We start from the raw sequence: 22,744 nt of genomic DNA, 5'->3' as shown, positions 1-22,744 counted from the left end.
ATTATCTTGACGATCAATTTGACAAACTTAATCGGATAAGGGTTACTCGATTTGTCATGAACTACTTGGTTACGGCCGGATTACTCAATCGACTTACACAATCGGTTAGGAATTACCACTAATGAAGAAACTCCGTCTATACGATGTGACTAGTCAGTAGTCACATACTTAGTACTCCCTCCATATTTAAATACTTGCTCCATTTCCTTATTTGGAAACCTTTTACAATAATTAATTCATTTCTCTTAACTAGTGGACCCAACATGAATCATATTTTATTCATTTCACATTTTCTCCACTAAATTTTCTTTATACAATTTTTTTAATTCTTTTACCAACCCCACTACCTTCATATTTTACTACTCGTAGCTTCTCCAATTTCTCCTAAAACTCCGCGTATGGAGAAATGGAGCAATTATTTAAAAACGGAGGGAGTATAAAATTTTGCGAGGTCTTAATCAATCTATTCAATTTTCATACCAGTACAAAAAAAAACAAAAAAAAAATTTTTTTGTAGAAAATTGGGCATAATTAACATAGGTCTAGGACTCTAGGTTTTGTTTTTATCTAGATAAATATATGTTCGTAATTATTATTCTTATGATGATAATGTAATTTCGTAATGATTACACTAGACACTACAATCTTTAGAATATTAATAATAACTATAACACCCCGTCTAGAACATGAGGCATGACGTTAGCGGAAATAACGTCGAGACGGAAATGTCACTCTAATGGTTATCCAAAAGAAAAAAAAAAACAATGATTAAAATATCTGAGACAATTAAAGTAAAGTGAAAGAAATCCCAAATGAACAATAAACACTTCCAATGAGGGAAAACAACCTCAAATATGATAATCCCAAAAGAGAAGGTACAAAGATAACAAAAGAAAGTCTATAAAACTGCTAAGAAATAAAGTAAACACTCTGCTCTCAGCCCAGACTCAACAGGAACTACTCTTGCAAATAACATTAAGGTTCCACAATCAGTGGGGAGTAACTAGCAGTTCTCCCAGTACTTGTAGAAATACAAAGCTAAGTACAGAAAAGCTTAGACACTAGCACAAAACTTAACAACATGTGGGAACATCAACTCAGATAATATTTACCAGCAGTTAAACTTGAGGAAAAATAAATAAATAAATAAAACATGGAATCATGATTATAATACAGATCAAGCATGTAAATATAACAACGAAAGAAAAAAATATATATTACCACAAGAATTCAGAATTTAATATAGTAACTCAAAACAAATAGTAACTCATATAGATGATAATTAACACTTGTAAAGGTCCCTTCCCAAAACAATAGTATCTTTAAAATAAATAAATTTTAACCCTTTTGAAAAATAAGATTTATAGTGAGGCAAGTATATAAAATATGAACGCCGGTGAAATCCGCAGCCCACCATCAAAGGTTTGTCAGGGCGAACCTAAAGACGATTCCGCAGTCGTCTGCGTCTGAGAATGGCCAAACTCCCAGTTTTTCTACTCGAATTCCGCAGCCCGAGTAGTTCCAGACGACAACAATTAACCTTGAAAATTACACCTCGAATTCCGCAGCCCAAGATATGTTGGCATGTTCCAATCATTGAATTCCGCAGCCCAATGGTTGTCTTACACTCACAAAAATATATGACATTTATAAACATACTTCTTAAAAATAATCATTTAAACACATTTAGGGATCATCAACCCCAATTTAAAGTACTGCAGGTCTTTACTTCTAAGACCAAAATTCAATATAAATTCTTCAAAAGAGTTTAACTTCAAAATTCTTCAAAATATAAAATAACCCATATATCATACTAAGGTGTCACTCTTATTGTCTGGATTTGGGTACGAAGCTAATTATAACAAAATATCACAATACACTCCGTACACAACCCTTGGCGAAGCGGTGCTAAAAACAGTATGATTCTACTTTAAAGCACAACGACGTCGACAACTTATTTCACACTTTAAAACCATTTTTTTAAAACTCCATAGACACTCACAATATAAATTAACATTTGCTACTTGTTCATAGTATCACTTTACTAATTCATGAAAATAGATAAAGATTACCCCAACTTTATCAATAATAGATAAAACTAATTTAAATTAAATTACTCAAGGTACTATACAGTTTAAACACCTCACTCAATTAACTAAGCATGAACATTTCTTTAAACAACTTAGAGTAGTACCAATGATATGCGCCTAACACCAATCATGAACCATCATTATTTCTGCTCAATCAAAATTCACCCATGATTATACTATTGGCTAATGACGAAACCAACATTCGTAACATAAGTACTACACATAAAAATAATCATGATAATACACTTAGACTTGCAGTAGCAACAATAATATGACATGAGAAATAAATCTTGGACTAAATTAATGTAAGTATACAACAAACTATTTTTTACTTGCTTATTCTTTGTTTCTCACGAAGAGTAACATGGAATTACCGATTAATATGTCAACAAGGCCATGAAATTTATCTTATAAAAGTAAGTGTCTAGTAACCACGCATAAACAAAAATGGCAGCACACATTAACATCAAAGTTCATCCATTATTCATGCTCACCGAAACAAAACGAGAACAAGTCATAGGTTTTCAACCAAAATTTCATTTGTAATTGAATATGATCAAACAACAATATATACATATAATCATGATATTAAAGAAGAAAATACGTGATCTACAACTGCTATAACTCACGCAAATCACTCCATCAAAACAGACTACAAGTTTAATCGAAACCGCAACCGAAAATTCAAACAAACTAATCCTAATTGCATCTAATCTTATCTTAACCCAACCATGATTTCTAGAGTAAAGGAATAATGCTAGCTACCTCGATAAACTTCCGATAACACCCACGAAACTAGAAGAACTCAAAAAGAACTAGTCCGCTTGATGACCTTGAATACTTATTTTTTTCAGCCAAATCAAGAGGGAAAGTATGACGATCCTTGCAACAATAAAACCCAGCAACAGTTTCACTAGAATTGAGGAAGAAGGAGATGTATTATGGAGGTGAATGAAGGAAGAGTGCAAATACTTTTGAGGATTGATTCTCACGGTCAATGAGAAAGGAAACTGATTATTATTTTCTTAATGAGGGCAGCAATTATAATGGGTTTGGGTGTTATAAGAAGCAAGAGAATATAAATTGAAGGCAAGAATTAAGGGGAGCATTAACTTGGCAACTAAAGAGTCAAATGAAAGAATCCAATATCTAACTTTCAAAACCAACTCAAATACTAGCACACTACTCAAATCCCACGCCCAAATCAGCCCAAACACCTCCTTGGTTATAGCCCAAACACCTAGATTTGATTCGGTCCATAAGAGTAACCTCGGTATAATTCGCCTCAACCGGCTCAACTAAAGACCGTAAATAATTAACAAGTAATATTTCAAATTAGTTTTACACTCTTATCAATCATAAATAAAAAGTATTATAATTTGAATAGAAAATAACATTATACACATAATAATTCAAAATTTATTAGTTCAAAAATATGGGGTGTTACAATAACCAACTATTTTTAATGTTAAATCTCATCACCTATGTAGGCTGTGTTATTGCCTTAACTAGAGGGTTGCATAATTCCTAAGTGTGATAATTTAATAAAGTTCATAGAGGGGCAAATTGGTAAATGTATATATTTTTCACTCTAGTTTGGTACCATACAAGCTAAGCTTAAGTTTAGAAACCCAACACAGCTTCACTAGATCGTACCAATAGAATATTAGGTGTATGTAGTTTATTTGGTACTCCAATAAAGTAAACTTGAGCGAGTTATCTTTGACTGTAACACCCCTGATTTACTAACTAATAATAAACAAGAATTAAAGGAAAAACAAACAACCTTTAAATAAAATTGCGGAAGCATACTCCTAAATCGGAGGTATCACCGCCACACTCAACAACCTGTCGAGTGTTAAGGCTTACAAAATTCCAACTGTACAACTCAATAAATCTAGGTGAGCTATTTATATAACTTTACAAACTCGTTATAGCATACTAATGGATCACTTGAGCTCCCTTTAGCTACGGTCACTTGATCAAACCTGTTTAGACAAACTTGACTGCTCACCATTAAGGACAAATTCCAAAATAGATCGTCGCAAGGCCACTATAAGAAAAAGACATGCCCGCAAACACAAATAGCACAATAAAACAACACACACGTCAGCAAAAAGGTGAGTAATCACCACTTATCATAATACAAAGAATAATAGAATAATTAACACTACTAGCTCAATTGCCGTTCAAAAAAAAAAAAAAAAAACACTACTAGCTCAATTAAACAATGTAGTTCAAAACTACATTACACATTGTACTCTGAAAAAAAAATAACCTTTATCAACTCAACCTCGAATAATAATACAATCCTTCACTCAATTAACTCATAACCAATAAGTGTGCCATGCTATTTGTTTTATACCTAGCCGTGGACATGGGTAGTTCGAATAACAAACCAACAAGTATAAAACTTGAATACTCTCAACAACCAGAAAACACCTTGAACCAGACCACATACGGGCCAATTCCCAGTGTAGGGGACCATAGAAAAATAAATAATAAAGATTGTACATCATTCTTAACTCATGATTATCATCCTCTTACCAACATTCCAAGGACTAAGGTATATGACATCGAGCCTCAAACCAAGAACAAAATAATAATTCTCAAGCTTTTGATCTCACACATCGATCAAATAACCATTCACAAATTAATATATAATATCTCAATATTGGCACATGTTCCCAAATAACATAACAATTCGATTCATAAATATCTCGACTCTTAGGACAATAACACTAGTTCCCAAAATTGATCAAATCTTAACCTAAAAATAATACTCTGCATTAGCAACCCTAAAACCTAACCCTAAAACCTCGATAATAATACTCCCTAAATTAACAACATTAAAAACCCTGACATAATAACACAATCAATCATATACAACAATAGTAACAAGATATTAAATTTGATCAAATCATATAATTATATACATGAATCATACATATGAATAGCAAATCATGCAATAATTATATAAAACAATTATACAAACAACTCCAAAAATCGTGTGATTACCTTTCAGATCGAAACACCAAATAGATTACATACGAATAAGGGACTTCGTTGAATTTGGCGAACAGATAGTCAACATGATTCAATCCGAATGATAGGAAACAAAATTACCCAATCAAAGAAATATGATAGCATGAGGTTAGGCAAATGATAATTTCTTTTTAGAAAACTAACTAAGAATTGTAAATTAGATGAATAATCATCTTGCTGCCAAACTTTTGAAGACTTGCGTTCAGAAAACGAGAGTGGGCAAAGAAATAAAGCTTTACATATACTACATATATATATACTAAAGCAATTTATATAATTATTAGGGTTTCAAGATAGTTTATATAGGACAAAATAAATAAAGTCCTATTTAAGCATAGTTAGAGCTATTATACTCGTAATATAATTTTTATCTAAGCAAAACTTAGTTTAGCTATAAAATATATTAGATAAAATAACGAAATGTTCGGGCATTACAATCTACCCTCTTTAAAACAAATTTCGTCCTCGAAACTTAAAATTGAAAAAAAAAGTTAGGGTATTACATTGACTAACTAAGTAACTCTGGACACAGTGTAGTCACTCATATATAAAATTTTATGATCCAACAATATAATGTACTATGCAAATAAATATTAAAAAAATAATAGGAAAATGTAAACTAATAATCCCACCTTTGCTCTGTCTTCCATAAATAATCCCACCTTTTGAAATTCGAGAAACAATCCCACTTTTGACAGGGATCTTCTGCTAATGATCCTTTTGACCTACAACCTGTTAAACAGGTTAATAATATTTTTTCTTAGTCTTTCTCCTTGGACCACCAGTCCACCACCATTGCACCCACAACTCCTTCACGCACCGTACCAGCATACTTGCTCACCACATTGACACCTCACCTAGCACCAACAACACCCTGCTGCCCTTCTCCCACTTCACCACCAGCGGCAACCGAAAGCAGCTGCGTTACTACTACAGCCAACAACCATCGCACCAGCCACGACTCACGCACCTTTCTCACAACAAATTCGCAACAACAGCTCACAACCAACTTCTGTAATAGCCGATAAACCACCGCCTAACCCACCTCACAAGCACGCCGCATCAACGCGCCACCAATGCAGCCCACTTACAACCGCCAAACCTCCAATTCAATAGCTGCAACTGTTAAGATATATTAGTTGTTAATATATCTTTGACTTTGTATATATTAGTTTCCTAGTTTGTAGCTGTGAATATTTTGATGTATATCTCTTAGCATAATTAGTGGCTTGATTAGAGCATGTAATTTGTATATATTCATAGTGAATGGAATGGAAATCTCACGGAAAAGAATTCTTTCATGGTATCATTTGCTTAGGGTTATTCCGCTGCACCCTAACTGAATTTTCCGCCCTCTTCTTCCTTCCTCTCTGTTTCTCATCTCATCTCCTCTCTGTTTTTTCTCTATGGGGGATTCAAAGACCTCGTATCACCCCGCTCTCACCGTGAATAACATCAAGACATCCATTCCGGTGGTTCTTACTCTTGATAACTCACAATACTCTACTTGGGCGGAACTCTTTAAAATCCACGCTCGTTCTCACCGGGTTCTACACCATATTATCCCTCCCCTGACCAATGACAAGGCGAAGGAAACTCCTACTCTTACTGCCGAGGAAAAGGAGTGGTGGTCTACATTAGATGCTGCCGTAATCTCGTGGATTTACTCCACTATTTATGGTGATCTCTTGGAGACAATTATGGAACCCGATGCTACGGCAATGGAGGCTTGGAATCGGTTGCGTGATATATTCCAAGACAATCAAAACTCTCGTGCCGTAACTCTTGAACAAGAATTTTCCTCTACTAAAATGGAGGACTTTCCAAACGCATCAGCCTACTGTCAAAGACTCAAAGGTCTCTCCGATCAGTTGCGCAATGTTGGAGCTCCAGTGGACAATAAAAGACTTGTTCTACAGTTGGTTTTGGGTCTCACCGAACCGTATAATGGTGTTGCTACACTTATCCGTCAAAGCTCTCCCCTACCTCAATTTTACCAAGCCCGATCCATGCTTACCTTGGAGGAGGCGGGCTTGGCAAAACGGGCAGCAATGGCTTCGGGTTCTGCTTCAGCTTTGGTGGCGTCCTCTCGTGATGGTGATTCGGGTTCGGATAGCTCGGGTAATACTCGCGGAAAGGGCAAAAATCATAAGAAAAATTCTGGGAAAAAGGGGTAGCACAGTGGTGGTCGTGGTCCAGCCTCCGGAGGTGGTCAGAATTCCGGCGCCGGGGGTGGTAACCGTGGCGGCAGTCAGCAGCAGCAGCAGTGGGGCGTGGCTTCGTTCTGGCAGCAGCAAGCTTACCCACCTTGGGGTTGGCCGTGGGCTGCTCCTCCTTGCCCATTTCCAACCCAAGGTTGGGCTAGGCCTCAAGGCCCAACAAGGCAACAACAAGGTGTTCTTGGTCCACGACCTCAACAACAAGCATATGCGGCCTCTCCATCTCCTTCTTATGTTCCAACTGACTTGGAGTCGACTTTCAACACCATGTCTCTGCAGCAGCCCGATCCTTCGTGGTACATGGACACCGACGCTACTTCTCATATGACATCCACCAACGGTAATCTCTCGTCTTATTTTAATTTGAGCAATCATCATAATAGTATTGTTGTTGGTAGTGGTCATACTATTCCAATTCGTGGTTGTGGAAATGCTACTTTTCCATCCCCTAATCCTCCATTGTCTCTCTTTAATGTCCTACATGCCCCAAAACTCATTAAAAATCTAATCTCTGTTCGTAGATTTACCACTGATAATTGTGTGTCTGTTGAGTTTGACCCTTATGGTTTTTCTGTGAAGGACTATCGGACGGGGATGCCCATAATGAGATGTGATAGCCAAGGGGACCTTTATCCACTCACTATCACTTCATCACGCTCTTCTCCATCAACCTTTACAGCCTTAGCCTCTTCTTTTTGGCATGATAGATTGGGACATTCGGGAGCTTCTATTTTAAAGACTCTTAGTAATAATAAAAGCATTGAATGTACTCACTCCTCTTCTAGTTCTAGTGTTTGTCATTCATGTGTACTTGGAAAACATATTAAATTGCCATTTGCTTCTTCTATTTCTACTACTACTATGCCTTTTGATATTGTTCATAATGATCTTTGGTCATCACCTGTTTTGAGTTCATCAGGTCACCGTTATTATATGCTTATTTTGGATGATTTTTCGAAATTTTTGTGGACATTTCCCTTAGCTAAGAAATCGGATGTTTTTGATAAGGTCTTAGCATTTCAAGCATTAATACGAACCCAGTTTGACCGACCTATTAAAACATTTCAATGTGATAATGGGAGGGAATATGATAACGGACCTTTTTGGGCTATTTGTGAGTCTAATGGGATGTCATTTCGTCTTTCATGTCCACATACCTCGTCTCAAAATGGGAAAGCCGAGAGAAAAATAAGGTCATTGAACAACATTATTCGCACACTTCTTGCACATGCCTCTTTACCTCCATCTTTTTGGCATCATGCGTTACAAATGGCTACTTATCTTCATAATATAATTCCAAGTAAGTTACTCGAGTCTAAGTCTCCTCTAGAGGTTCTATATCAAAGAAAGCCGTCTTATTCTCATTTACGTGTTTTTGGTTGCTTGTGTTACCCCCTTTTCCCGTCTACTACGATTAATAAACTTCAACCTCGTTCTACACCTTGTGTTTTCTTGGGGTTTCCGTCTAATCATAAGGGTTACAAGTGTTATGATTTATCTTCTCGTAGGATTTTCATAAGCCGACATGTTGTGTTTGATGAATCGGTTTTTCCATTTTCTAAGTTGCATACTCCCTCTTCTCACACATATGATTTTTTGGATGACGAAATTCATCCTTCTATCACTCACCAAATGCAGCTTGATTCTCCACCGTTTGGGCAGCCCTCTACTGAAGCCCAAACATCTTCTGGGCCAGCTACTCCTACAAGCCCACCTCTCCATCCTCCTCCTCTTTCTTCTTCTGGGCCGCGTGCTCCTTCCCCCCCTACGAGCCCACACCGCAGCCCACCACTCTCTCCCATTTCCCCTCCTTCCTTGGGCGCTGATGTTGGGCAGAATAGGCCACTGGTAGACCGTGGGCCTGTTCAATCAGCCACGACCCACTCGCGGCCTACCCACTCAGCAAACCCAATTCCTCCCCCTAGCCCACATGTTCATGATCCAACTGCTTCTATTCCTTCTTCTATTACCACGAGAAGCAAAAATGGGATTTTTAAACCAACCCAATTCCTCCCCCTAGCCCACATGTTCATGATCCAACTCCTTCTATTCCTTCTTCTATTACCACGAGAAGCAAAAATGGGATTTTTAAACCAAATTTGAAGTATAAAAATTTCAACACTATGGTTTCTAATGTTACGAAGTCCCCTCTCCCTCGTAACCCCATTTCTGCTCTTCGTGACCCGAATTGGAAAATGGCAATGGATGATGAATTTAATGCTCTTATTAAAAATAAGACGTGGGAGTTGGTGCCCCGTCTGCCTGATGTTAATGTTATTCGTTCTATGTGGATTTTTACTCATAAGGTGAAATCTGACAGTTCTTTTGAGAGGCATAAAGCCCGTCTTGTAGGTGATGGAAAAACACAACATGTTGGCATTGATTACGGGGAGACTTTTAGTCCGGTGGTGAAACCGGCTACTATCCGTACTGTTCTTAGCCTTGCTTTATCTAAAGCTTGGTCGATCCATCAGCTTGATGTTAAGAACGCATTTCTGCATGGTAAGCTTGAGGAAACGGTCTATATGCATCAACCCCTTGGGTACCGTGATAAAACTTACCCTGATTATGTGTGTTTATTACGAGGCTTATTATATGGTCTTAAGCAGGCACCCCGGGCGTGGTATAAGAGGTTTGCATATTATGTTGCTTCTTTTGGTTTCACTAATAGTAAGAGTGACAATTCCCTATTTATTTATCGTCAGGGGAACAATGTGGCTTATCTGCTTTTATATGTTGATGACATTATTCTTACTGCTTCTTCTGATTCTCTGCGACGTTCTATTATGTCCCTTCTTAGCTCGGAATTTGCTATGAAGGATTTGGGTCTGCTTAATTATTTTCTTGGCATAGCAGTGACAAAATATAAGGGTGGATTATTTTTGTCGCAACGCAAATATGCGGAGGAAATTATTGACTGAGCAGGGATGGCTTCGTGCAAACCTTCGGCTACACCCGTTGAGGTCAAACCGAAGGACAGTTCTACAGGTTCTCCTTGTACCGATCTTACATTGTATCGTAGTCTTGCAGGAGCCTGGCAGTATCTTACTTTTACTAGACCAGATGTATCATATGCGGTCCAACAGGTTTGCTTACATATGCATGATCCGAAAGAGAGTCATATGGCGACTCTCAAACGTGTCATTCAATATGTTCAGGGCACTATTGACCATGGTTTGCATCTGTATCCGTCCTCTATTTCATCTCTTGTGTCATATACAGATGCTGATTGGGTCGGATGTCCGGATACTAGACGGTCCACATCTGGATATTGTGTGTATTTGGCTGATAATTTGGTTTCTTGGTCCTCGAAACGGCAACCGACTCTATCTAAGTCTAGTGCCGAGGCAGAGTATAGGGGCGTTGCTAATGTGGTTTCTGAGTCATGTTGGCTTCGAAACTTACTTTTGGAGTTACATTGTCCGATTAAAAAGGCAACATTGGTGTATTGTGACAATGTGAGTGCTATTTATCTTTCTGGCAATCCGGTGCATCATCAACGAACAAAGCCTATAGAGATGGACATTTTGTTTGTTCGGGAAAAGGTAGCACGTGGTGAGGTGCGTGTTCTTCATGTTCCTTCTAGGCACCAAATTGCAGATATTTTTACAAAGGGGCTCCCTCGTGTACTTTTTGAAGATTTCAAGGATAGTCTAAGTGTTCGCCCTCCTCCCGCTTAGACTATGGGGGTGTGTTAAGATATATTAGTTGTTAATATATCTTTGACTTTGTATATATTAGTTTCCTAGTTTGTAGCTGTGAATATTTTGATGTATATCTCTTAGCATAATTAGTGGCTTGATTAGAGCATGTAATTTGTATATATTCATAGTGAATGGAATGGAAATCTCACGGAAAAGAATTCTTTCAGCAACATCAATTCACACCCACAATTCAGCCCCTAAATTAGCCCCAAAAATAATTTAAAAGAAATATCAAGGGTCGATTTTGGGCTTTGAAGCCTGAAAACTCCATCCCCAGCCCCTGAAAACCCGACCCATCCCTGAAAATCCAAACCCCAGCCCCGAAAAAATCGACCCTAGCCACCTTTCTCAAGTTAGTGAAGGAGAAGAAGAAGATACGAAGAGATCCTTGAGAAGTTGAGATTAAGTCGGACACCTAGGTTGGGTTGCCGGGGAAGGGAGGCGGCTGCGATAGTGATGTGGAGGGCGGGGGTGGGGCTAGCCCCGATAACAATGGCGGGGGTTAGGGGTTTTGTTTTGTTTTTTTTTTAATTATTAAAAAATAGAACAAACCAACTAAAAGTCAACACGTGTCTTATAACCTAGTAAAAACGGTTACCAAAATAATTCAACCGGTCATGGATTGTTAGTGGAAGATCCCCGTCAAAGGTGGGATTATTTCTGGAATTTCAAAAGGTGAGATTGTTTACGGAAGATGGAGTAAAGGTGGGATTATTAGTTTACATTTTTTCCAAAATAATAATAAGACAAAGCCTTTATGAATTATGAAGTATCTAAATAATATTTAAAAACCAAAATGTTTCGTTAAAAAAACAATAGACGACAACAATAAAAAACTGAAGGAGATGGAGGGGAATGGTTCCATCATTTATTCATTTGTCATAATCCGTGCATTATCACGATCACATACTAGTTATGTTAACTATACGTTTTTTATTATCACAATGAATATTTGATATCTGATCTGATTTAAAAGTGGTAATGCAGTTATAGATTACCCAAAACAAAAACACTATTAATGATAAACATATTTCGTGTATCATGGTCAAAGCAGTCAATGATAGGAATAAAAATGAGTAAAACTACTTTTAGCGGTTGATGAGGGGTGGAACTAGGTCATTGAAACTTATCCTCCCTCGGTCAAACTAAATTTATAAATACTTAACCAACCTAAATACTAGTATAGAGGCAAGTCAAGGGTCGAACCCAAAGGAACGGTAATGTTCAAGCGCTCTCAATTATGCGCCTAAGCTAGGTCGAAAACAAGATAAAGAGAGAACACTTACCAACTACCAAATAAAGAAACCAAACAAATAAAGCACTAGGAACGGAGATCAACAAGTAATCATGACAATTGTAGAAACTCGGAAATACATGCAAGGCAATGGTTGTGAAGACTAATGGCAAGCTCAATCAAAAGAGTCAACAAGCTATATCCTAGAGGTCAAACTAGCGCCAACTACGAGAGACTCTAACTAGGAGCATCACTAATAAATCTCATTCGACAATTGCAATTCCTAAATCAATGGTCCGTATCATTAGCAAATACAAAGCAATCTAGCAAAATTCTGAAGGCCTAATTGAATTACACACATGCAAACCTTCATTAATCACTTTAATCTCAACAATCAATCAACACAATTCCGAAATTAATCACAATCAATCAATCATACAAGTTTTACTCAAATCCTAGCCAAACAACTATTCAAGAATCATCATCTATCAACTAAAAACTAAGGAAATCAAGAATCAACAATATATCAAGAACAACTACACTAATCAAGCATCAAACATCAAAATCAAATCAAACAAACATGAAATTAAACAAATCAATAAGGTGAGATAGAGTGAGAAATGCTCATTAATTGATTAAGAAGATCTTCAATATAATTGTCACCATTGAATCTTCAACCTCTCAAACCACCATTGAAATCCCTCACTTTCTCTCTCTAAAACTACTCCTAAACTAGAGAGAGGAATTCCTAAACTAACCTAATCCTCCTTAGATGAGAGAGAAACTATTCTAAACTAAAGAATTACTTGTACCAAGACTAAATAAAGCCGTACAATATATATACAAACGGAGAAAAGAAGTTAAATCGCGAATAAAACCCAGAAAATCGCGCCCGTGGAGAAATCGGTCGCGCCCGCGGAGGAGAAAAGCTGGAACAAAGCAGCCTGAGGCCGCGCCTGCGGCTAGACAACGACTGCTTACCGCTCTTGGCTCATTTGGGCTGCAGCAACCCCGCGCCCGCAGCCAGCCCGCGGCTGCTGGCTGGGCTGCTGTGCGCTGGCTGCTTTGTGGTGCGGCCTTGGTGCGTGGCTATTGAAGTTCATGGCTGCTCGGAGCTTCTTCTTTTTGGCAGCTTACTCGGGGCGGCTTCATGGCACTCGTGCTTGAAAAGGTTGCTTGGTTGGCTTGACTTGCATGCTTGGCTTCCCGAACTTGACTCTGTAACTTCCTTGAATGCACTTGAGCTCCCTCCTTGATGACTAAATCCCGGGAAACTCGACACACCTACAAAACAAGTCAAATAAACGGAGAAGCGAGAGAAATAGCAGAGAAATGATTAAAATAATAAGAAAACCATTAAAAGCATGCATTTCTCTAAACTTACACGTAAACAAGCAAATCAAGAATTATTCCCTAAAAACGACATAAAAGACTAAAAATGAGCATAAAAATACGAAGAAAACCTAGCCTAAGAGTGCTATAAATGGAACGCATCAGCGGTCGGTTTTATCCCTTGATATAATGCTTTTCCTCTTGATAAACAACTACCAAGGATATAAACTTGTGTTTTCTCTTGTTTATTACTCAAAGTTAATACGGAGTATAAAGATGAAACAAATAAACACAAGACGTCTTATCTATTCAAGTAGAGTATCATTTTACACTTCTATGAAGTATTATCTTTAAATAGCTAAAATTGTATCAGCTAAAATTTGTATTTATAATCTTGTAAATTCTAATATCAATGTGACTATTGACTATATAAAGTATGTATTATCATATTTTGCCAATGTATACACGATCAAATGCAAAGACAACAATATACAATACAAATTTCAATGTGTCCGAAATGAATCTTATTGTTATGTTAATTAAAGGATTAAAACAAAATTTAAATAACAAAAAATTCTAAGAGTAAAATTTTTATTGAATGGTAAAAATAGTATTACTACGTATATAGGAAGGATCCGAAGAAGAATGTGGAATGACAGTCCAAAGGATTAAGTTTTAACAAGTTCAACTAAAGAAGCATATGAGTATCCAAATTGTGGACAACGAATCAATAAATATGTTTACAGATTGCATTTACGAGATTACAAAAAAATATCTAAAACTTTCCTTAAAACTATGAATGTCAAATTTCCTATTATTTAAAAAAAAAAAATCTAATTTTCCAAAATTTCACTTAATTTATCTAAATGTATTGGATAGAGAATTGCTAAGGGATAAGCCGACTAACTAATGTCATTTAATCATTTATAAATAGTGGTTTCATTGTTGAACTTCATTACAAACAGTAAAAGCTTGTATATTTTTTTAAGAGTAAAAGCTTGTACTTTAAACAATGTCAACCTTATTAATCCTCCTTCCATATTGTCCTCAATTCCACCCACCATCATATTGTTCTCGGCTTCCCCCGCAACCTTGTATTCCGTTTATTCCGCCTCGAGAGTTTATAAGTTGGCTTCCTCCAATTTCCGGCTTTATAAAAGTTAATACTGATGCAAGCATTAGGAGTGATGGGAAGGTTAGTTATGGAGTAATTGCAAGAGCTGAGCAAAGTGTTTGGATTACCGGGTGTTGCAAATATTACCTGGACGATCCATTTGACAAACATGTTGGTCCAAAAGCTGGAAAAGTGGTTAAGGGTGATATAAAAGCTATATTGGTTGGTCTCTCAATATAAAAAGAAAAGGGTTTCAAACAAATAGTTATTGAATCAAACTCGAAAAAGGTCGTTGATATGATAAATGCAGTAAACAATAAAAACATGTACAAGTATTCATGGTTAGATAAAGAAGCCATTGATATGATATATGAGTGTAGGGAATTGGCCAATGAACTACATTATTGCTGCTTTCAACACAAGAAAAGGGAACATAACTTTTGTGCCGATAAAATGGCTGAACTTGGCGCTCAAGGAAGTGAAGTTGAGCAGAAGTTTGAGCATCCTCTGGATGAAGTGGTTCCTTTTCTAATCGCGGACTATTGTAGTTTTCCATTGCGGGCATTAAGATGACAAAAAAAGAAATCTTAAATATTTGTGACTATTTAACAAAGTAGGAATGTAATTCAAGGATTTTAATTAGTTGTATTGGCTATGACATGATCAAGAGTTCAAGACTGTTAAATTGGAGTAGTATTGGCTATGACATGATCAAGAGTTCAAGACTGTTAAATGTTTATTTCCAATCTAAAATCGGAGTATAACTTATGGTATGATTAAGATTGCCGGTCTTTAATTTGATCATTGTTTATTTTGTAATCTTAGGAACAATTAGGAGTAGCCATCGTAGATATTTTTTCGTGTAAATACGAAAACATAGAGTACAAGTACTTCGAATATAGTATAGACGTGTTTTAACTCTACTCCACAATTGGTACAAGTACTCTAAAGATAAGGGTCATTGTACTCCGAACATATTATACAAGTACTCCGAAGAAAAGTGTCATTGTAGAATTGAATTGTTAAGCCTACCAAAATCTAGCAACTGCTAGAGAATAAGAGACTAAGAGGTACGTGAAAGGAATGGTGTCCTTCGAACAAGTGTATTATTCTGATAGCAGGCTCAGAATTATTAGAAAGCTAATATATTCAGTAAGGTCAAGTGATCGGAATGCCTGGGTGGAGGCCGCTTCCAATCAGTAATATTAATATAATTAATATTACAGCTTAATCTTGACTGAACCCTTCGGGTCACACCCAAGCAAAATATACGAACCAACTCGACGAATTAATTCATTCGTCGCCCGAGTGTTAAATATTTAGACGTCGGTAATTCGAGCTTGGAGCGTCGAAACCGATCGAAGGAAGTCGAGTAAAAAATAATAAAAAGACGAGACGCGCAAAATAATAATAAATCGACCATATTCCCAAAATACCCCTAGCATCGGAATGCCCCGAGCATCCGAATGCTAGGGGCAAAAATGTTCAAGCATAGGTGGCTAGCAAGCGCACCAAGCCGAGCCTAGCATGGCTGGCTAGGTGCGTGCTAGCGCACCGTGCTAGCGCACCGTGCTAGCAGCCACGCACAGCAGCAGCTAGCAGCCGCGTGCACGTGGTGCGTGCAACAGCTAACTGCCGCAAGCTAGGCGTGCTAGCAGCGCACGCACTAGCAGCCACGCACAGCAACAAGCCCGCACCAAGTGCGTGGCTTGCGCGCACAGCAGCAGCCCACATCTTGGTGCGGGGCCAGGCTCGTGGCTGGGCTCGTGGCTGGGCCATAGGGCCGGTCACTATGGGGAAGCTTGATGAATATGGTAGCAATTGGGTAAGGACATGTGTCACAAAGAGAGTATTGAGTGGGGAGCAAGTATGGTCCCTTACTCTCCATGTGTTCCTCACCAACCCATTTCACATGGTAATGCTACTTGTAAATTTATTATTAGTTTGCAATTTTAATTTAATTTAGCTTTAAGTTAATTTGTGGAATTTCATGATCCCACATTGATGGGATAGAAATTCCCACTCATACTTTCCTCTATAAATACCAACCTTGGGATTTGGAGTAAAGTGCTTGAGTGGGAGTTAGAAAGTCCATATTTTGGAAAAACTCTTAAACTCCATTAACACTTGGATTTTTGGTCGGACCTTGCTAACTCCAAGGTAGCGGACCTAAAAAGTCGTGTTCGTCCTTTGTGGGTGGATACCGTTGGAGGCACGACATTTGCGGTGCTAAAGGCTTTCAAGTAAGTGCTTGTTTTGAGAGGGCGAAGCTCGCTTCAAGGGTATGATTCGTTCTTCCTTTTCTTGTGTTTATTTATTTATGCTTTATGGTTTTATTAATTACGAGTGGTTCCTTGGGTCGGGGTTGTTTCCGCGGTGAGTCGGACTCACCAAACCCCAACAGCGGTATTGGAGCCCCGCTCGTTTATTTTTATAATCATGTTTTTCAAGGTTTATTTTGGCTTTTTTTTTCTGTTTTAAGTTGCTAATTAGATTAGTAGCTCTGTTTTATTTATTTTAATCCCGTTCATAATGTCGAATTTGGCCCAGAACCCAGATTTTCGCTCTACAATAGTGAATTTTGGGGGGAAAATGTGTTCTGGAAAGGTTTTTTTTCCCTTTGGGCCTGTGATTTTAGCCAAATTCTGACCAGAAATGCCTTTTCGAGGGATTTTTCGTTTTTGACGAAAAATTTTAAGTCTTTTCTAACCTTGAAATTAATGGCATAACTTGTTGATTATGTGGTTGATTATTTGCATTATTTTCTGCCATTTTAAGTCCCCTTAAAGCGCACTTACTTGGTATTATTTGATACTTAAAGGTTGATTTATTTTCACATAATTGCAAACTAATTGTTTTTTAGTGTGAAAATTTTTGTTTTGAGGCTTCCTAAGTGTTAAAGATTCAATCTTTATTTGTGATAAGTGATTGAAACTTTAAAAACCACTAAATTCCATGTTATTTTGTATTAAATTTTGTTGTTTTAATCATTTTGAGTTGATTGGAAATATAAAGTTTCAATTTTTGTGATAGAAATTTGGTTATCTTCATGTTGGAAGATATAATTTTCAAGGATTCACAAAATTTAGATGTTGGAATTTTCATTTGAACATTAAAGTTCATATTTTTCCAACTTCCCCTTACTTTGTCAAATTCTCAAGTTTAATTTAAATTGATTAAATTAAAAGTGAGAAGTTGTCTCAACTTTGTTATTGCACCAAACTAAACTAATTTAATTAAGAATGGTTCTTGGAATTATTTTGGTTATTTGCACTTTGAAATTTTATTAAGTTAGACTTGTTTAAAATTTTTATTTTTTGCTCATTAAGTAAGTTCTAAAATTAATATAGAATTAATTAATTATGTCTCGCGAAATGGGATCAAATCTCGAGGCCATGACACGTAAAACGAGGCAAAAAACCACCCTTGGCTAGCCGGGCTGCATGCAGCAGCTAACTGCCGCAAGCTAGGCGTGCTAGCAGCGCACACACTAGCAGCCACGCACCAGCAGCCATGGCTGTGCGTGCGCGTGCGTGCGGCAGTGGCAGCAGCCCATTGCTGCTTGCCGTGGGCCGTGTGTGCGGAGTTTTTTTGTGTGCATATGCTTGGTGCGGTGAGGTGAATAGCCGTAGTATGCTTGGTTTGCATGAGGCGCGATTATTCGAGTTTCCTTGGCAAATCGCTTAAAGCGAAAGCCACTTGAAATGCGGTTGGTTTAATATTGCTTATTTTGCCGTTTTATTTATTTTAATTAATTTTTTATTTTAATTAAAATTTTGGGAGGCTAGGCCTTGGTTTTGAGCGGCATTGGCAAAATTTTATTTTGACAAGTTTGGGTGCTACCGACTTAATTAATTGGATTAATTAAGGGAAATGCGGAATTTAGTGGGAGCTTCAATTAATTAATGACGTCAAATTACATAATCGGTTAAACAACTTTGACTAGTTTTAATTAGGCGTGTTAATCGGATTAACCACCTAGATTAGTTACTAGTGTGCACGTTGTTTAAATGCATTTTACTTGTTTGATATTGTAAATTGCATGGGCCATTCACAAATAGTGAATGGATGAATGGAATATATATTCTCTCTCACAGGTTTTATGAAATGGCAACTAGTGGGACTCGATTAGGATAGAAGATACGGACTACGTGCCGTTATGTATTTTTGTAAATCTAAATACGGTCTACGCACCGTTAAGTATTTTTGTACCTTAATATTTAGATTATTCCTTGTCGTAGACACTAGTATTTGCATAGTTTGGTTAAGTCTTGAAGACGGCGTATCTTGGAAGACAAATCCTTGAATTGCAAATGAAGACCTTTTGAAGATTTGAAGAATTCAAGGGGTCATGCTAATTGCCAATATGCATCTATAATTTCGCTTTATATTTTATGCTTATATACATGTGAATTATTTGTTAGATGCATGTTTAGGTTTTCTTTATGTTGCGATGATTAGTTAAGTGCACTTAAATCAACCAACATAGAAATCCTAGGTCCCTAATAATATTGAGTCAAACTTGCCTTTCCAAAACAACACTTACCAACCGAATGAGGGTGATGGTAGGCTACGCCAAAGCGAGGTGCCATCACTTCTCCAAGGCTCATAAGGCACACCAGGTGTGCACGTTGGTTTTGGTTTAACTCATCGGTATGAGTGAGGAGTCCTCACATACCGTGGCAAAAGAGATACATCGTCAAAGATGCATTAGATGCGACGATTGTCTAACCAAGAGTGGCTTAGAGCCATTAGCAAGGCAATGCTTACCCTAGAAGATTGAGTGTTAAGACAAGCCAAAGCATGCTTAACCACTCTTTGTTTCTTCGGATCTTAGAATCGCCTTATTTTCACAAAATAGGGACAATTTTATGTGTAAATAAGACGCTAAATAAGTATTGAAAATTTGCATGAATAAAATTCAATCTTATTTAAGTAATTTTGAATGGTTTTTCATTAAAATTCTTTCAATTGTAGAATCATGTCTTCAACTAATGACAACGACCTTATGTACTCGGAACTTCCCGAAAAGTTACCATTTTTGCTCAATTTGGTGAACTTTAAGGAATAGGAAGATGAACTCCGAAAGACACTTAGAAATTGCTACCTAGAGCATATCTTGGACACTCCGATCCCCAGTTTCTACTCGAAAGGGATCTTGAGTGATAAAGCTCATGAAGAATGGAGCATGAATTGCAAGAGAGTTTCGAAACTCATGGCAAACTCCATCCCGGTTCAATGGAAGGAGATTTTCTCTGGCTATTTTCCGAACATGATGCTCAAAGCTCTTGAGGATGTAGTCAATTTGAGGGTCACCAAAAGTGCTAGGGGCAGTTATAATTGGTCACGTGGAGGATGTGACTAGGTCACTCTCCAAAATGAGTATCAAGCCATCGCAAGATGGTTGTCTCTCGAAAGAAAGACAAGAGGTGTGGGGAAAAGTCTACATTGCGAGACTTAGGCCCGAAATGCCACTTTAAGCTCATGTAATTAACATGACAAGGCTATTCAACCATCTGGAGCTAATTGGCAAACCAGTGGAAGACGAGCAAGCGGCTCACATGCTTCTTAGCTCTCTTCACTCGGGATATGTGGAGCTTAAAATGCGTCTCATCGCCAATAGGGATACACTGTACTTAAGGGAAGTTATTCAAGAGCTCCAAAAGACCTATTCTTGCAAGAAGGCTAACTTTGCCCTTAGACCAAGGAAGAAGGAGTTCAAAGACAAGAGGAAGATGCGCTGCTTCTATTGTGGTAACCCCGGACACTACAAAAGAGAATGCAACAAGTATCTGGATGATGAGGCGAAAGGAAAAGTAACCTCAACCTCAGGTATCAACTTAAACACTTGAATATAAGCAATTTTAAAAGGTATTAGATACCGGAAAATTGACTCACAATACACTCCTTTTTCAGGAACCAAGTGAGCGGTGCTTTTTCATGTGGAAATGAGTACACAAGTAGGATGAAGGTGATCTATCCAAGAAAACTTGTAATCTCATGTTTTGTCTAAAGAAGTAGAACTTATTTAGTTTTATGCACCATACTTTTGATGTATTTCCGACGTTGGACGTCGTTTTCATCAACCAAGACTTTTGTTTTGATGTCTTGAATATATTTATGGAATGACACTTTCACGTGTTTTTAGACAAAATGTTTGATACCAATGCAAAGAAAGCTAAGACTACACCGTCTAATCAAACTTACTTTTGGCATTGTCGTCTTGGCCACATTAACATCAAACGCATCAAGAAGCTTCTTCAAGAAGGTATTCTTGACTCATTTGTTTAGAATCCTTTGAGAATTGCGAAGGATGTTTATTAGGTAAGACGATAAAGCAACCATTCTCCAAGTTGGGAGAAAGGGCCGGTGACTTGTTGGGACTAATACACACCGATGTATGTGGGCCAATGAGTACACCCGCAAGGAGTGGTTATCGGTATTTCATAACCTTCACGGACGACTATAGTAGATATGGTTATGTCTATCTAATGTCGCACAAATCTGAATCGTTTGATAAATTCAAGGAATTTCAGAACGAAGTTGAAAACCAACTCGACAAGAAAATCAAAGCGCTTCGATCGGATCGAGGTGACGAATATTTGAGCCAAGAATTTGATGACCATCTGAAAGAACATGGAATACTTTCAGAGTTGACACCTCTGGGAACTCTTCAATGGAATGGAGTATCTGAAAGGAGGAATCGAACCCTGTTAGACATGGTCCGATCTACTATGGGTCTTAGTGAACTTCCAATCTCTTTCTGGGGTCATGCACTTTTAACTGCGACACTTACACTGAATCGTGCTCTGTCAAAGGCAGTGGAAAAGACTCCATATGAATTATGGACAAATAAACCTCCAAGGTTGTCTTTTCTCAAGATTTGGGGATGCGAAGCATATGTCAAGAAACTCATTTCTGACAAACTTCATCCAAAATCTAACAAGGTTTACTTTGTGGTTATCCAAAAGAAACCAAAGGGTATTACTTCTACAACAAATCCGAGAACAAAGTGTTTGTTGCTCGTGATGGTGTCTTTTTGGAGAAGGAGCATCTCTCCAAAATGACAAGTGGGAGGAAAATCGAACTCGACGAAGTTCGAGAGGACGAGGAACAAGGACAAGTTGACAATCAAAGTGATCACGAAGCATCTGTTGACATTGGTCAAAGTTAAAATATGCAAAGTCAAACCGACAATGCAAATGCTCAGTCCATTACCCTACATAGGTCAACTCGGCCAAGATCTCAACCTGACAGATATCTCGGTGTTGTATTAACCGAAGATCAGGACATCCTAGTAGTGGATGGAGATAAGCCGGCAACCTACAAGCAAGCTATGGCGAGCCCCGACTCTGCAAAATGGCAAGAGGCCATGAAATCCGAAATGGACTCCATGTTTGAAAATCAAGTATGGGACTTGGTTAATTTACCCGTAGGTTACACACCTATCGGATGTAAATAGATTTTAAAGATGAAAACCGACAAAGATGGAAATGTATTCATTTACAAAGCAAGGCTGGTAGCAAAAGGTTACAGGCAAATTCACGGCGTTGATTATGATGAAACCTTTTCTTCAGTAGCTATGCTTAAGTCCGTTCGAATTCTTCTAGCGATTGCTGCATATTACAATTATGAAATATGGCAGATGGACGTCAAAACCGCCTTCCTCAATGGAATTTTGGAAGAAACTATGTACATGACACAGCCTGAAGGTTTTGTCGACCAGAACAATCCTAAGAAGGTATGCAAGCTTAAGAAGTCCATTTATGGATTAAAGAAAGCAAGAAGAAGTTGGAATCTGCGATTTGATGAAGCCATCAGTAAGTTTGGTTTTATCAAGAATCCAGATGAGTCTTGTGTTTACAAGAAGGTCAGTGGGAGTGACATCGCCTTCCTAGTCTTATACATCGATGACGTTTTGCTCATTGGAAATAACATTCTATTGTTAGAGTCTGTAAAGGCTTGGCTCGGGAAATGATTTTCAATGAAAGACTTGGGAGAGGCTC

At 37.7% G+C, this 22,744-nt stretch overlaps 1 protein-coding gene across 1 annotated transcript; it reads left to right on the top strand.

The window, feature by feature from the left end:
- Window positions 1–10,281: 10,281 nt before the first annotated feature.
- LOC110689249 (uncharacterized mitochondrial protein AtMg00810-like) lies at window positions 10,282–11,034 on the top strand. The gene has a single exon (XM_021865988.1). The coding sequence runs from the start codon at window positions 10,282–10,284 to the stop codon at window positions 11,032–11,034; it is 753 nt and encodes a 250-aa protein (XP_021721680.1).
- The last annotated feature ends 11,710 nt before the right edge of the window (window positions 11,035–22,744 follow it).

This window comes from Chenopodium quinoa, unplaced genomic scaffold (genome assembly GCF_001683475.1).
Source record: "Chenopodium quinoa cultivar QQ74 unplaced genomic scaffold, ASM168347v1, whole genome shotgun sequence".
NCBI classification, from domain to species: Eukaryota; Viridiplantae; Streptophyta; class Magnoliopsida; order Caryophyllales; family Amaranthaceae; genus Chenopodium; species Chenopodium quinoa.
Note: the sequence above shows the minus strand (reverse complement) of the source record. Positions and strands in the feature narration are given on the sequence as shown.